Source organism: Lactuca sativa, chromosome 7 (genome assembly GCF_002870075.4).
Source record: "Lactuca sativa cultivar Salinas chromosome 7, Lsat_Salinas_v11, whole genome shotgun sequence".
In the NCBI taxonomy this organism is placed as follows: domain Eukaryota; kingdom Viridiplantae; phylum Streptophyta; class Magnoliopsida; order Asterales; family Asteraceae; genus Lactuca; species Lactuca sativa.
In genome coordinates this window covers 102,176,376-102,192,291 of record NC_056629.2, presented here as the reverse complement: position 1 = coordinate 102,192,291, position 15,916 = coordinate 102,176,376, and the positions used below count along the sequence as shown (strand labels likewise).

Sequence of the window (15,916 nt, the reverse complement as noted above, 5' to 3'; positions counted from 1 at the left end):
AACTAAAATGTTTAAGTTGTCCAAAACAGTCCGTGAATGGAGTCCAACTTTTCTGATGAAAGCTTTTAGAAAAGTTTAGTTATGTTCTAGGTGTTTTAACTTGTATCCCCCCCCCCCTAAAAACTTGAGAAAACATGAAAATGTAGGGGTATAAACTCACCTTATATGATTTCAGTTGATGATTGTTGGAGAATGGAAGTGTTCAACTCAAGAACACTTGAAGATGCCTTGAAGATTTTCGAGAATCTAACATCAAAGTGATGGAGTTTGTGTAAGCAATCGATGATTGGAGTAGGATGAAGTGTAATAATCACAAGAAGGATGAATTATACTTACCAAGAGTATAGTAAAGCTTGATGATCAGCCTTGGAGTCTCGAACTAGAGGAAAAAGTTTGAGAGAAAAGTTGTGTGTGATTTTTGGTGAAGTGAGAGCAAGTGAGTGAAAATGAGGAGAGAGGTTGACTTATTCCAGCTCTTAGAACGTGGGAGGGGCTGATGATTGATGGAGAGGTACAAGGAAGTGACTAGGGATGGTGGGGAGGAGTGTGGGTTAGTCATGGAGTGGGTATGGTGGTTGCTTGTGTCATAATACAAAGAAAAGCCAACACTCAATCTTTGTCCTTCACCCCACTCATTTCTTGGATAAGATTTGCACCAAAACGTGGGAATAAATGAATTATGAGACTTTAATTGATAAAATAAAGTTTTGGGTGAAAATTCCGCGTTAAAACGATGAAAAACGAAGCCAAAACGAAGTCGGAATCGAAAACCGGGAAAAAATGGGCTTCCCTGCGAGACCTCTCGGTCGTAGCCGAGGTTCGGTCCCTTCTGATCATGGGCCGAAGGCGAAATGGAGCGAAGGGAGTAAGAGGCGAAATGGAGCGAAATGGACCAAAGGTGGCTTCGGTTCCTTGTGCGAGGTTCGGGCCCGAGAGCACCCTTCGGGTTCGGTTCAGCAGCCTTCGGGTTCGGTCCAAGAGGCTTCGGTCCCTAAGAGGACTTTCGACCCTAAGAGGGGTTTCGGCTCCTTAAGGCTGTTTTTTGCGTAGACTTCCGTTTTCGAGCGGTTTTTGACTAAATTAAGGGTCGGGATGCCCCGAGTGATTTTAGAGAGATTTGGGAGAGATTCCACATTCTTGGAGAGATTTGGGAGAGATTTGACATTCTTGGAGAGATTTGGGAGAGATGTGACATACTTAGAGAGATTTCACATACGGAGAGAGATTTTGGAGAGATTCCACATTCTTGGAGAGTTATGGCATTCAGAGAGATTTTTGGGAGAGATATAGTGAATACGATTAAGAGAGGTTTCGTTTGTGACATTTTTGAGTGTCCGGCTTCGCAATGCAAGTTCCGTAAACCCCATTAAGCCATGTTTTAGGATCTTACACACTCCAGATGAGTATGCAACATTGTTTTATCGTTTTTGTTCATTGTTTAGCACTGAGGCTAAGTAAAATTAAACACACAAATTTTCCAAGTGATGTTTTCTCATTAAAATAGTGAGTTATACAGTAATTACATAACGTAAACCCTAATATACAAGGTTTAATTAAGTTGACCGGTTGACTTGTTGACTTTGATTGACTTTGACTTGACCCGAAATTGACTATTGTCACACATCGATATCGGGGTTGGGTGCAGTACTTATGCAGAGGGGGCATGTGATAGCGTATGTATCGAGGCAGCTGAAGCCTCATGAGACGAGGTATCACACCCACGATCTGGATTTGGGGGCAGTGGTGTTCGCCCTCAAGATCTGGCGTCACTATTTGTATGGGGTTCGGTGTACCATATACACGGACCACAAGAGCTCGAATTATTTGATGGATCATCCTAATCTGAATATGCGCCAGAGGAGATGGTTGGACGTGGTAAAGGATTACGATTGTGAGATCATGTACCACCCGGGCAAAGCTAATGTTGTAGTTGATGCCCTGAGCCGTAGGGCGGAGAGTGCCCCGATTCGAGATCCCTTTTGTATTATGCAGAGCATAAGGGATGTTTTTCTAAATTTAATTGCATAATTTCTGAACATTTCATGAACTTAACCTAACAATCAAACTATAATGGGTATAGTTTGGGGATTTCATTACCAAGTTTTATCGATACAAACTACATACACGAGTGAATACATAAACTATGACAAATTTAGTTTATATCATACATTATTACAAGAGTACAACAGTCAATAATTATTTAAGTATAATTATTTTTACTCTACAAAAACATACATCGGATTTTCAGATGAAAGGTCGGTATATTTATATATTATTACTCGTAAAGTCGTCAGCTTTATTGGGAGACACATCCTTGGGCGCTTACAACATAACCTAAGTGGAGGACTACCCTTATGAACCATAATTTCCTGGAGGGAAAGCATGGCTTTTGTGTATAGATCTATACGAGACTGACTATCCTGCACCTGGCTGCTAGCTACAGTCGGACCGGCAGGTCTACGGGTGACAAATGTCATAAAGGATTTTGGCGTCCGTTTGACGTCGTGTCAAGTTTAAGTATGGTCATAAAACTCGCCAATCGTACGACTCATTTATGTAACAATATACCTCTCATAAACAACTGTTTTAATAACATAAGTATGTTACTTATGCCTTACAATTTCAGAACCATTAAAGCAACTAACACATGCATACCAGGGAAAATAAGGGATTTTCCCAGACAAACAGAACGTATTTTACATACTGGTGGTAGCTAGGATTTTCAAACGGAGTACATATTACATACTGGTGGTAACCAGGGTTTCGATACAAACGATATTTTACATATAATGAAAATGAATTAACTATACAAATTTAGTGACTAGTTTTCCTTACAAAAACATGCTTATGAAGTCACCAGCTTTATGCTGATACATTTCCAAAAATTGATTGTATTCTCAGGACAAAAATAGACAGGTACCCTTGCCATCTTTTGGAGAAGACGGAGTATTTTGAAGTCTCGTCTTTTACTTTGTTTTCATTTTGATGTATACAAACTATGTTTTCAAACAGATGTAAATATTCATATTGCAATGTAATGGTTGTGTTTACTTTGATTACTATGATGCAATTGTTGTGATACTACACATGACGTCATCCACCCCCGGATGTTTCCACCGTTCGTTTCCACGGTTCAGGGGTGTGATAGATTGGTATCAGAGCTATTGTTTATAGTGAACTAAGTATACCAAACCTTACATGGTATACAACTATAAACACTAAGGGGCCGAAGCACTCTGAACTAAAAGTATACTTTAAAATATAAGTATTTTACAAGAAGTATACAAGTATACCTACATACCAGAAACGATATCATGAGTAGAACAAAAAAGAAGCAATTGGATGTTGGACACTGCGGTTAAACCTAGGCAGTTATGTAATCATGTCTAGGGTCAATATATTCTGATCAACTATATTTATTCGAGACATGACCAACATGTGCTTGGGAGTGACTGTGATGTTATAGCAAGCCTAAAACTTACCAAGTATCCATACAACAAGATATCGATATAACAAAACCTACAACTTAAAATACTATAGGAGTATTTTTACTAGAGTCAAATACATTGCAGAGATTCACTTCCAAGTGTTGCTACTCATTCCTTTTAGGGATAATTTACTTACATTAGTAGATTTTCCTTGTTTATCGCTTAGTAGAACACTCTATCTATCAGGTTGAGATATATCTTGCTTCATATCTCTTGATTTAATTCCAGAGGACTTACCATCCTCTCCTTCCTGATTATTTTTAGAACAAGATGCCTCCAAAGAAAAGACCCAGCAAAAAAAGCAACAATTCCTTATCGGATCCAACACCGCCACCACCTCCTCAGTTCGATCCCGCTATGTTCCAGGCAGCTGTTACTGCCGCTGTGACTGTCGTTTTGTCAAAGATTAATCCTGGTGATTCTGGCGGGTTGGGAAGTGATATTCATCCCCAAAATCATGAAGGTAGTCAAGGACACCAGAATGAGTGCTCCTATAAAGATTTCATGAATGCAAAACCCACATCTTTCGACGGAAATGGAGCTATTATTACTCTGACTCGATGGTTCGAGAAGATCGAGTTTGAAATTTGTTCCTGTACCGAAGCTAACAACGTGAAATTCGCCGCTTGCACTATCATCGACAGAGCATTAACCTGGTGGAATGGTTGGGTCAAATCCCTAACCCTGCTAGTAGCAAATGCTATGGGTTAGGAGAGCTTGAAAGAGCTCATGTTTGCTGAATACTGCCCAAGGGACGAGATGCAGAAGCTGAAGCATGAACTATGGAACTTAAAGATGAAGGGTTCGGACATTGCTGCCTACACTACTAGGTTTGAAGATCTAGCACTTCTCTGCCCGGGAATGGTCACCCCGGAGAGCACGAAAATAGAGAGGTACATTTGGGGATTGACGCCCCCAATGCAAGGAAATGTCTTGGCCGCTAGGCCAACCACTTTTGACAGCGCCAAGTGCCTGGTGCAGACTCTCATAGATCACGGAGTTGATCTCGATGCAGCAGTAGCCGCTCCCGAACCAGCAAAGGTGAGTGGTGGGAAAAGAAAGTTTTGGAAGCAACAAAAGGGCCAGTCTTCGCAAGATCCCACAAAGAAACAGCAAACGATGGCAGTTCACGTTGCTACTACTCCCACCGCTACTCCTGCCACTCAAGCACCTACCAATGGATATGTTGGTACCCTTCCTCGGTGCGATAAGTGCAATTACCATCATAATCCCGGCCCATGCCATGAAATTCTCTGCAACAATTGTGGCAAGAAGGTTCACACAACTCGAGGCTGTAAGACACAAGTCCAACCAACCAATCAGGATTCTGGAGCAGGCATGGGTCAAGCCTGTTATGGTTGTGGAGAAGTCGGACACTACAAGAGAAACTGCCCTAAGGCAACAACCACTGGTAACATAGAGAGGGTTCTAGTGATACATCAGGAGGAAGCAGTTGCAGATCCCACCGTTGTTACGGGTACGTTCCTCCTTGACAACTCTTATGTATGCATTCTTTCTGATTCTAGTATGGAGAGAAGTTTTGTTAGTCATGCATTCAAGCATCTTCTCAATCATAAACCCCAACCTTTAACCGAAATGTTTACCGTCGAAATGGCTAACAGAAAGAAAGAGAGCACTAACGACATATTCATCGGTTGTACCCTTACCTTAATCAACCATTCCTTTCCCATCGACCTTATGCATGTTTCCATAAAGAGTTTTGATTTCATCATCGGCATGGATTGGTTGAGCCCCAATCATGCTGATATCCTTTGCTATGAAAAAGCGGTTCGTCTCAATCTTCCCTCTGGTGAAACCCTCATGATATATGGTGATAAACTTAGCTCGAACCTCCATATCATTTCGTGCATCAAAGCCCAAAAATTTATGCGAAATGAGTGTCATGCCTTCCCAGCCCATGTTGTTAACGAGAAACAGGAAGTTAAAGACCTCGAGAGCATCCTCGAAGTCTCCAATTTTCCTGATGTCTTTCCCGAAGAGCTCCTGGGAATCCCTCCCGAGCACCAAGTCGAATTTCGCATCGACTTAATTCCCGGAGCTACCCTCGTAGCTAAATCCCCATACCGCTTAGCGCCAGCAGAAATGCAAGAGTTATCCAGCCAACTCAATGAGCTCCTCAACAAAGGATTCATCAGACCGAGTTCCTCACCCTTGGGAGCCCCGACATTATTTGTGAAAAAGAATGATAGATCTTCTCGGATGTGCATAGACTATCGCGAACTAAACAAGCTCATCGTCAAAAACCGTTATCCTCTTCCTCGGATCGATGACCTTTTCGATCAGCTTAAGGAGCCAGCTACTTCTCAAAAATAGACCTAAGATCAGGGTACCATCAGTTGCGAGTCCACGAGAGTGATGTTCCTAAGACAGCATCTCGGACTCGATATGGTCATTACAAGTTCGTAGTAATGCCCTTCGGTCTAACCAACGCACTGGCGGTATTCATGGACCTGATAAATCGGGTGTGCTGTCATTTCCTGGACAAGTTCGTAATAGTGTTCATTGACGATATACTTGTCTATTCCAAAAGCGAGGAAGACCACAGACAACACTTGAGGTTAGTGCTGTAGACTCTAAGGGCGGAGAAGCTATAAGCGAAATTCTCCAAGTGCGAATTCTGGATTCGAAAAGTAACTTTCCTAGGTCACGTGGTAAGCGAGGAAGTCATACACGTTGACCCTTCCAAAATCAAAGCGATAGAGAACTGGTCAGCACCGAAGACGCCCACAGAAATCCGTCAATTCTTGGGTCTCACTGGCTATTATCGCAGGTTTATCCAAAATTTCTCCAGAATTTCCAAACCCTTAACCACTCTGACTCAAAAAGGTGTACCCTTTGTTGGAGTGAAAAGCAAGACACTGCGTTCCAAACGTTGAAGCAGGCCCTATGCATTGCACCTATTCTATCTTTGTCCGAAGGGACGGAGGACTTCGTTGTCTTTTGTGATGCATCCAGTCAGGGCCTAGGCTGTGTGCTCATGCAGCGGGGAAAGGTTATCGCTTATGCCTCGAGACAACTGAAAGCACACGAAGTCAACTATACAACTCACGATTTAGAGTTGGGAGCAGTGGTCTTCGCATTAAAGATATGGAGACATTATCTCTACGGAACCAAGTGCACTATCTCCGCTGACCATAAAATCCTGTAGCATATTTTCGACCAGAAGGAGTTGAACATGAGACAACGGCGATGGGTAGAGCTACTTAGCGATTACGAGTGCGAAATATGTTACCATCCCAGCAATACCAATGTGGTGGTAGATGCCCTCAGCCAGAAGGAGTACTCAGGTCGTAGAGTGAAGGCACTGACAATGACTATCTATTCCCATTTATCAGCACAAATCAGAGAGGCTCAGCTAGAAGCTTTGAAACCAGAGAACATGTCGGGTGAAACCTTGAGAGGAATGGAAAAGAACTTAGAGATCAAGGGAGACGGATTCTATTATTTCATGGACCGGATCTAGACCCCAAAGTTTGGTGGTTACAGGGAAGTTGTCATGAATGAAGCTCACAAGACCAGATACTCCATTCATCCAGGTTCGGACAAGATGCACCTCGATCTCAAGAAGTTGTATTGGTGGCCAAACATGAAAGCGGAGATCGCTACCTTCGTAGGCAGGTGTCTGACTTGCGCCAAGGTGAAGGTCAAATATCAGAAGCCCTCATGTTTGTTTCAGCAGCTAAAGATACCTGAGTGGAAGTGGGAGAGGATTGCTATGGATTTTATAACAAAATTACCCAAATCTTCGAGTGGGTACGATACCATCTGGGTAATATTCTACCGATTGACAAAATCCGCTCACTTCCTACCAATCAAAGAAACGTTCAAGATGGAAAAGCTCATGCGGATCTACATTCAATAAATAGTTTGACTGCAAGGTGTGTCTGTGTCCATTATCTCCGATCGAGATAGCAGGTTCACCTCAAGATTTTGGCAGTCCCTGCAGAAAGCTCTTGGAACTAAGCTGGATATGTGTACAACTTACTATCCTCGGACAGATGGGCAGAGTGAGAGAACCATTCAGACCTTGGAAGACATGATGAGAGCATGTATCATAGACTTTGGTAAGTCATGGGACACCCATTTACCCTTGGTTGAGTTCTCCTACAACAACAGTTATCATACCAGCATCAAGGTTGCACCGTTCGAAGCCCTCTATGGTCGCAAGTGCAGATCCCCTCTGTGCTGGGCTGAGGTGGGCGACACACAGCTAGCCAAAGGGCAAGTCCCCAACAGCACTCTCGCTGGTCCAGAGATTATCTGTGAAACCACCGAAAAGATCATACAAATCCGAGAACGACTAAAAGCCTCACGTGACAGACAAAAGAGCTACGCCGATAAACGACGAAAACCCTTGGAGTTCCAGGTTGGAGACCGTGTTTTGTTGAAGGTCTCACCCTGGAAAGGCTTGGAACGCTTTGGAAAGCGGAACCCGAGATACATAAGACCATTCGAGATCCTTGCTAGGATCGGTCCCATAGCCTACAAACTTCGTCTACCTCAAGAGCTTAGCAACATTCATCCAGTCTTCCACATCTCGGATCTTAAGAAGTTTTTATCCGACAAGACCCTTATAATCCCTCTCGATGATATTGAAATCAACGAAAACCTCAACTTCGTGGAAGAACCAGTCAAAATCATGGACAGAGAGATCAAACGAACAAAGCGAAGTCGCATCCCGATAGTGAAGGTTCGCTGGAATGCCAAGCGGGGACCTGAATTCACTTGGGAGTGCGAAGATCAGACGAAACAAAAATATCTGCATCTCTTTCCAAGTCCATGATTAGTATTCTACGTTCGAATTTCGGGACGAAATTCCCTCTAACGGGGGGATGATGTGACAACCCGAAACTTTTTCCGTTATCTTTACCCGATTTCCGTCAATAAAATTTGGATTTTATTGAATTCCGTCAAATTCTTTGGTTTGAGAAAGATTTTACGTTTTAAATAAATAATATGTATTTTATATGAGTCGGAATAAACCGGAAATCACGCGAAAACTCAAACTTTCTCGAAAAACACTATGTTCACGGCCAGGAAGAGTTTACGGCCGTAAACTCGTGTACTGTCGTAAACCCGTTTGCGGTCAGTGCCAAGTGGACCCCACCACCGACCATACCCTCTAGTCTATAAATACAGGACCACCACCCTCATTTGAACCTTTTTGGCCGAAAACACCCTCCTTCTCTCTCTAACTTTCTTGACCGTAAACACATAAAACCCCTCCTTTCTTCCGAAAAACATCAAAAATCGTCGTTTGAGGCCTTTTGGGAGCATCTGCAACACATTTTTGTCAAATTTGAGCACCTTTGTTCTTGAGTTTACAGACGTAAAACCTTCAAATCTTCAAAGGCCGTAAACCCTTCAAAAAACAGTTCACGACCGTAAGCCCTGTTCACAGTCGCAAACCCAGTTCTCGGCCATAAACCCTGTTCACGGCCGCAAACCAAATTCACGGCCATAAACCCTCATTCACGGCTGTAAACACCTCTTAAGTGGTGAAAACCCCGTCTCCTCGATTCAACCAAGTACCGGTAACATTCTTTAACCGAAAACGAGTGTTTTTCTAACACTTTATCTAACGTAATCGCTAATTTAGATACATATATGTATTTATTGAAATTAGGATTCCGTTAAGTGCCACGTACGTCAACTCGAGGATCTTCCAGTTCAATCATTTGCATCCAACAAACTGTGAGGTCATACCCCTACGCTTTTATGATTTTTAAACGTTTTCAGGGGGGAATACAAGCCAAACACAAAGGTTTCCAACAAGTCAAACTTATGCAATATGTACAAATCAACGATTTTCATAAAGCATTTAGATACCTGATCCCTTTTGTATTATGTAGAGCATAAGGGATGGTTTTCCAAATTTAATTGCATAATTTCTGAACATTTCACGAACTTAACCTAACAATCAAACTATAATGGGTATAGTTTGGGGATTTCATTACCAAGTTTTATCGATACAAACTACATACACGAGTGAATACATAAACTATGACAGATTTAGTTTATATCATACATTATTACAAGAGTACAACAGTCAATAATTATTTAAGTATAATTATTTTTACTCTACAAAAACATAAATTGGATTTTCAGACGAAGGTCAGTATATTTATATATTATTACTCCTAAAGTCTTCAGCTTTATTGGGAGACACATCCTTGGGCGCTTACAACATAACCTAAGTGGAGGACTACCCTTATGAACCATAATTTCCTAGAGGGAAAGCGTGGCTTTTGTGTATAGATCCATAATGGGACTGACTATCCCGCACCTGGCTGCTTGCTACAGTCGGACCGGCAGGTCTACGGGTGAAAAATAAAATAAAGGATTTCGGCATCCGTTTTACATCGTGTCAAGTTTAAGTATGGTCATAAAACTCGCCAATCGTACGACTCATTTAAGGTAGCCAGGGTTTTCAAACTGAGTACATATTACATACTGGTGGTAACCAGGGTTTCGATCCAAACGATATTTTACATATAATGAAAATGAATTAATTATACAAATTTAGTGACTAGTTTTCATTACAAAAACATGCTTATGAACTCACCAGCTTTATTCTGATACATTTCCAATAATCGTTTGTATTCTTAGGACAAAAATAGACAGGTACCCTTGCCAGCTTTTGGAGAAGGCGGAGTATTTTGAAGTCTCATCTTTTACTTTGTTTTCATTTTGATGTATACAAACTATGTTTCAAACAGATGTAAATATTCATTTTGCAATGTAATGGTTGTGTTTACTTTGATTACTATGATGCAATTGTTGTGATACTACGCATGACGTCATCCACCCCCGGACGTTTCCGCCGTTCGTTTCCACGGTTCGGGGGTGTAACATTTGCATAGATACTTGTTGTATAATATGCATGGGTGTATATGGGTTAATGGTGAGGTGTCACCAATTTTAATCAAATAAACTCTTTTTTTATTAAAACCGAGAATTTGAGAGGGGAAAATAAATATTGGGTTTGGATTTGAACAGCAACCGAGTATATTTAAGTCCAATAACTTTCCGGTTCAAATCTCTTATTGGGCTAGGATTCATCTATTGGGCCTAATGGGCCAGTAACCCCTCAACTTGGTCCTTTTGGGCCAAGAATCATTGGGCCCACATACAAGTTTACGGCCCAAAAGAGTAAAAGACATGGGTTTTCGGCCCAATGTGATTAAATAATTGGGTTTTCGGCCCATAGAAACAATGTGAGTGGTTGTCGGCCCAATAAGCCCCATGAAGGGTCTTATGGCCCAAAATACTATTGCTTAATGAATGTGGATCCAACTAGGGCCCAAATGAGGATTCTTGGCCCAAAAGGACCAAGTTGAGGGGTTACTGGCCCATTAGGCCCAATAGATGAATCCTAGCCCAATAAGAGATTTGAACCGGAAAGTTAGGGTTACAAGCCCAAAGTTGAGTGAATGTAGTGTATTCAATTAGGTTTAGAGCTTTCATGAGTGAGTTTTGGCTTGAATGGTTATTTTTGAATAAATAACTTGTATAACATCATACTTAGGGTTACAAGATACAACAGAAGTTATTACACATGGACAGAATTTCCTAACTTTAAAATGCTAGTTGTGACAGATTTATTGTTTGAATGGATTGAGGTTTTTGTTTTAATGGATTGATTTTAGTTTTGCTTTCTGATTTGAATTTCTAGTTCTGATTCTTGTTTGGATTTTTGGTTCGAATAGAAATTTGATGGGGTATTTTTTTTATCTTGTAGTAGATATGGTGGTGATTTAGTATGATGTATGGGTGGTAGTGATTTTCTCCAATCTCCTTTGTTTGTCTACTTATGTTGAAAGGGAAATAGGGAAATCGGGGAAATGAGGAAATAATGGGTAGGTAAGGTATGGTGGGTAAAGGTAAATGTAAGGGGCGGGTCGCCTGCAACCTTTTTTGATGAAGGAGAAGATGATCAAACCATAAAGATAAGAACCACTTCAAACACATTTTTAGCAACTATGGTTACGATGTATAGGTTTTAAGGAAATGTGAAGGTGAGAGGTGGGAGTGGCTCCTATCTTATTTAATAAATATTTTTAATAGATAAATAACAAATATAAATGAAATAGAGAAGAATAATTTAGTTTTTTTAGGTTTGGTAAAATACCAAACTTGTAACAAAAATATGTCAAGACCTTCCAAATTAAATATCCTATAATATTTTCTTTTTACATATCATCGTACTCATATTAAATGATGACATATGTCATATTTAAATTAACAAAATTAATATTATTTTAATACACATATCATCATTCAACATGCTTCTTGCTTTTGTTAGAGAGGTTGCGATATTAACTAAGTCTGTCTTGTTTTTTGTGCTCTTGTCAGCTAGTAGGCGAGGGAAAGCGTTCCCCCATATGAAGGGGGGCTAGGGCATAGAAGTATTGTTGTCGGTTAGCGATTCTAACTAACTCCCTTTCCGGCTCTGTTCTTGTTCTTGAGAGCGAAGGGCAGCATGTGATTCTAACTAACTACCTCCAGGTGCAATACAAGCCGATAGGGGATATCGGTAAGGGAAGCGTTCCCTCTTGAGGGGGCTAGGAGATGAGGTTGAGTGTAAAGAAATATTAAAATTTAAGAACTTCAGAATTGAAACCTTTCTCTACCCCAAATATGTCTTATAAAAAGTGGAAGTAATTATAAATAGAACAAATTACACGAATGGTCCTTAAGGTTTTGTTTTTTCCCTAAAGTAGTCGTTACGAAACATTTTCCCTCAAATGGTACCTACGGAGCAAACCTTGCACACAAATGATCCTTATGACTAACTTTGTTACCAGATTCTGTTAAGTGTGTGTGAAAAGATAAAAATGCCCTTTTTACTTATTTATTTATTTTTAATATTTTGTTAATTTGAAATTAAAAAAAAAAAGTAGGGCTCTCTCTCTCTCTCTCTCTCTCTCTCTCTCTCTCTCTCTCTCTGCCTACTACCTTTTCTTTCTATCTCTTTTTCAAAACAAACACATATACACATAGTATCAAAGAACAAATACATAAAATGATTAAAATCTGAAGAACACCTCCATCCCCGTCTGCCATCACCATTCGCCGCCAACCACCTCCATCTCCTCCAACCTCACCCGACATCTTTCATTTCGTTAACCTGATGAAACTCAGCTCCTATCTGGACCGATAAGGCTACACCCTACAGCTGGATTCCATCGAACTCCGATGAAGGCGAAGCCAAAATTTCTTTGTCTCTTTGTCTCCCTCTTCTGCTGGTATGATCGTCAGAGAAGACGAATGTTAGATCTAGAGAGGTGGGTAGATCCATCTTAGGTCCGGAAAACCACAATTATCGCCAAGATTAACTGGAAAACCAACCCATCTGAAACTTAACTCCACAAGAAACCTCCAGACGAACTCCTTTCCTTCGCCTTCTCCAGAGTTCTACCCCTTCCTCCTTTGTTGCCTTCACTAGAAAATGTCGTCTAGTTCGAGGGTTTTAGATCAGAGCATTTTTCAGATCTGTTATAGGGAAAGGCTTCCAGACGGTGTTATGGTTAGGGTTTTTCAGATGGTGGTGATGGAGGTTAGATCTACAAACGGGATTTGGAAATCTTCAAAACCACTGGTGAGAATAGTGACGTGTCCGGGCGAGAATGGTTACAGTGATGTCCAGATCTGATCTGTCACATGAGAGTCGAATTTCCGGCTAGAACATGTGACGGCGATGGAGATCTTTCCGATACAGGTTTGAACCTTAAATGGAGTAAGCTTATACATATGTTGGGATGGAGGTGAACACAACTGAAGTTAAGGTTCTGCCGGTGGTGCTCCATCAGAAAATGGTACTTTCGGTGGTGGTGCGAGGAGGATGTTGTCTAGGGGAGAGAGAGAGAGAGAGAGAGAGAGAGAGAGAGAGAGAGAAGGGGTGGGATCCACTTTTTTTAATTTCAAATTAACAAAATATTATAAATAAATAAATAAATAGCATTTTCGTCTTTTCACACACACTTAACAGAATCTGTTAATAAAATTATTCATAAAACTTATTTGTGTGCAAGGTTTGTTCCGTAGGTATCATCTAAGGGAAAAAAGTTTCGTATGGACTACTTTAAAAGAAAAAACAAAACCTTAAGGACCATTCGTGTAATTTGTTCTTATCAAAACGATGTGGCTTGATGTTTGAAAAGTAAGTGGACATTTCTAGGGCTGTTCATTGTTCAGATAAAAACCAAACTATCCAATTGGACAATTTGAATGGGCTATTCGGTTCGGATATTCAGATTTTTGGATTGGCTTTCAATAAAATCGAATTATTTTTTTGGATTTCGGATTGGTTTTGGTTTATAAAATAAGAACTGAATGGTCCAAAAAAACCGAATAAACATTTATTATAAATCTATTTATAATATATATCTATTGTTATTTATTAATTTTTTATTTTATTTTTTCAAATAGGTTCAAAACGTTTCACCTGATAAAAAAAACATTAATATGTATTTTCTCTCAAAAGTTTTCTATCTATAAAATATTTAATTATAATATATCTTCTTATTAGTTGTTTATAAATTTCAAATCACAACTAAATAAATTGTTTTTGCTTATTATGTAAAGTTAGATAATATTATAATTATATGTCGTTTTAAAATGTTTTGGTTTTTAGAAATTAAATTATAAAAACCGATCCAACCAAATTTTATTTTATTTGAATTTAAATTAATTTAGACTATTCAAACACATTTTTTGAAAACAAGGAACTCAATCAATCCAACCTAATACCCCGGCCATTTCATTGATAAAACCCCGATATATACACACCCTCGCTAGTTTCTTATCTCTACAAAATCCAGTCGGATGGCTGTAACCATAGTAGACCATCTCGGTTTCCGACCCCTTTCCACTCCTACTGCCACCGTCCTCCGCTCAATTCCCCCTCATTTCCTCTCTTCCGCCGCCCACACCGCCCTGCTGATGCTGCCGACACGTGTCGCTCCATTTGCTATGGTTTCCAATTCCAATTCCGCCTCCTGCTCTTCTCTTTCTTGCAACCTGCAATCCGTAAGTCTCTCTAATACTTTATCTATCCCATCAACAACCCTACTTCAATTCCAAATTCCAACGCCATGATTATCAATACGAATCGATTTGACTTCAATTATGATGGTATAAAAAATGCATTCGACCTTCATTATCTGCCCTTCTAATATATAATCAGACTAAAGCTTTTGTAGTTCCAAGGAGGAGTTTGATGAGCACCTTGATCCTTTCCAGTTGCCTATTCTCACAAACTGAGAGCAATTTTGCATTTGCTCAACCAACTATAGGATTCAAGGAATATATAGATTCGTTTGATGGGTACTCATTCGATTATCCTAAAAACTGGATTCAAGTTCGAGGTGCAAATGCTGACATATTCTTCAGAGACCCTTATGTTCTTGACGAAAACCTCTCTGTTGAAGTATCCTCACCTTCATCATCGAAATACAAGAGTGTAGAAGATTTGGGTCCACCTGAAGAAGCAGGAAAGGCTGTTCTTAGACAGTATTTGACAGAATTCATGTCTACTAGGCTTGGGGTGAAGCGTGAATCAAGTATTCTCTCTACTTCTTCTACAGTTGCTGATGATGGGAAGATGTATTACCAAATTGAGGTTAGATTCTTCCAAAATCAAAAATCCAATGAATTATAGCATCCTATACTTTCGTTTCTTTGAAATATCTACCATTTTACTTTCATTGATTTATTTACACGATGTTATCATAAACAAATCAAAATTGTTGAATTCAGCTCTTTGATTTTGGGTCTTATTCTGTTTAGGTAAACATAAAGTCGTTTGCTAGCAATAATGAGTTGGCTGTTATGCCAGAAGATAGAGTGGTGCGTATGGAATGGAATAGGAGATATCTTTCGGTTCTTGGAGTTGAAAACAATCAATTATATGAATTGAGACTACAAGTGCCTGAAAATGTATTTGTAGAAGAAGAGAATGATCTTCGTAAAGTTATGGCCTCTTTTAGGGTTAACAAGTTAAGTGCTTGATCATGATTTTGATGCATCATTTGTTATTTTGTAAACTTGACTTTGTTTTTTGCAAACATGGTATATGTTCACCAATTGATATGCTATGTTGAGTTTTTGTAATTGTTAAGACATATGTGCTAATAATGAGCACAAGTAAGGTATAGGATTTACGTTTTGTATATCACTTTCTATTTTTTTTTCTGTTGTGTTTTTGTAATTGTTAGACATTGCATTGCGTAAGTGTCTTTGTGGTTTGCTCATTAAGGGCCCGTTCAGCAATGGGCTTTCGCAACTTTTGGGAGTTTTTAGCTGTTAGTTTCTTTAAAAAAACTCGAGTAAATGAAAAAACTCTTATGTATTGTAACAAATTTACTAAATTACCTTTAAAAATATAACTGTTGTATTTCTACTGT

General features: G+C 39.8%; 1 protein-coding gene across 1 annotated transcript; it reads left to right on the top strand.

Annotated features, from left to right (window-relative positions):
- Positions 1 to 14,279: 14,279 nt before the first annotated feature.
- LOC111889088 (psbP domain-containing protein 1, chloroplastic) lies at positions 14,280 to 15,682 on the top strand. The gene is made up of 3 exons (XM_023885225.2): positions 14,280 to 14,540; positions 14,698 to 15,132; positions 15,300 to 15,682. The coding sequence occupies exons 1-3, from the start codon at positions 14,337 to 14,339 to the stop codon at positions 15,519 to 15,521; spliced, it is 861 nt and encodes a 286-aa protein (XP_023740993.1). The 5' UTR covers positions 14,280 to 14,336; the 3' UTR covers positions 15,522 to 15,682.
- Positions 15,683 to 15,916: the final 234 nt, after the last annotated feature.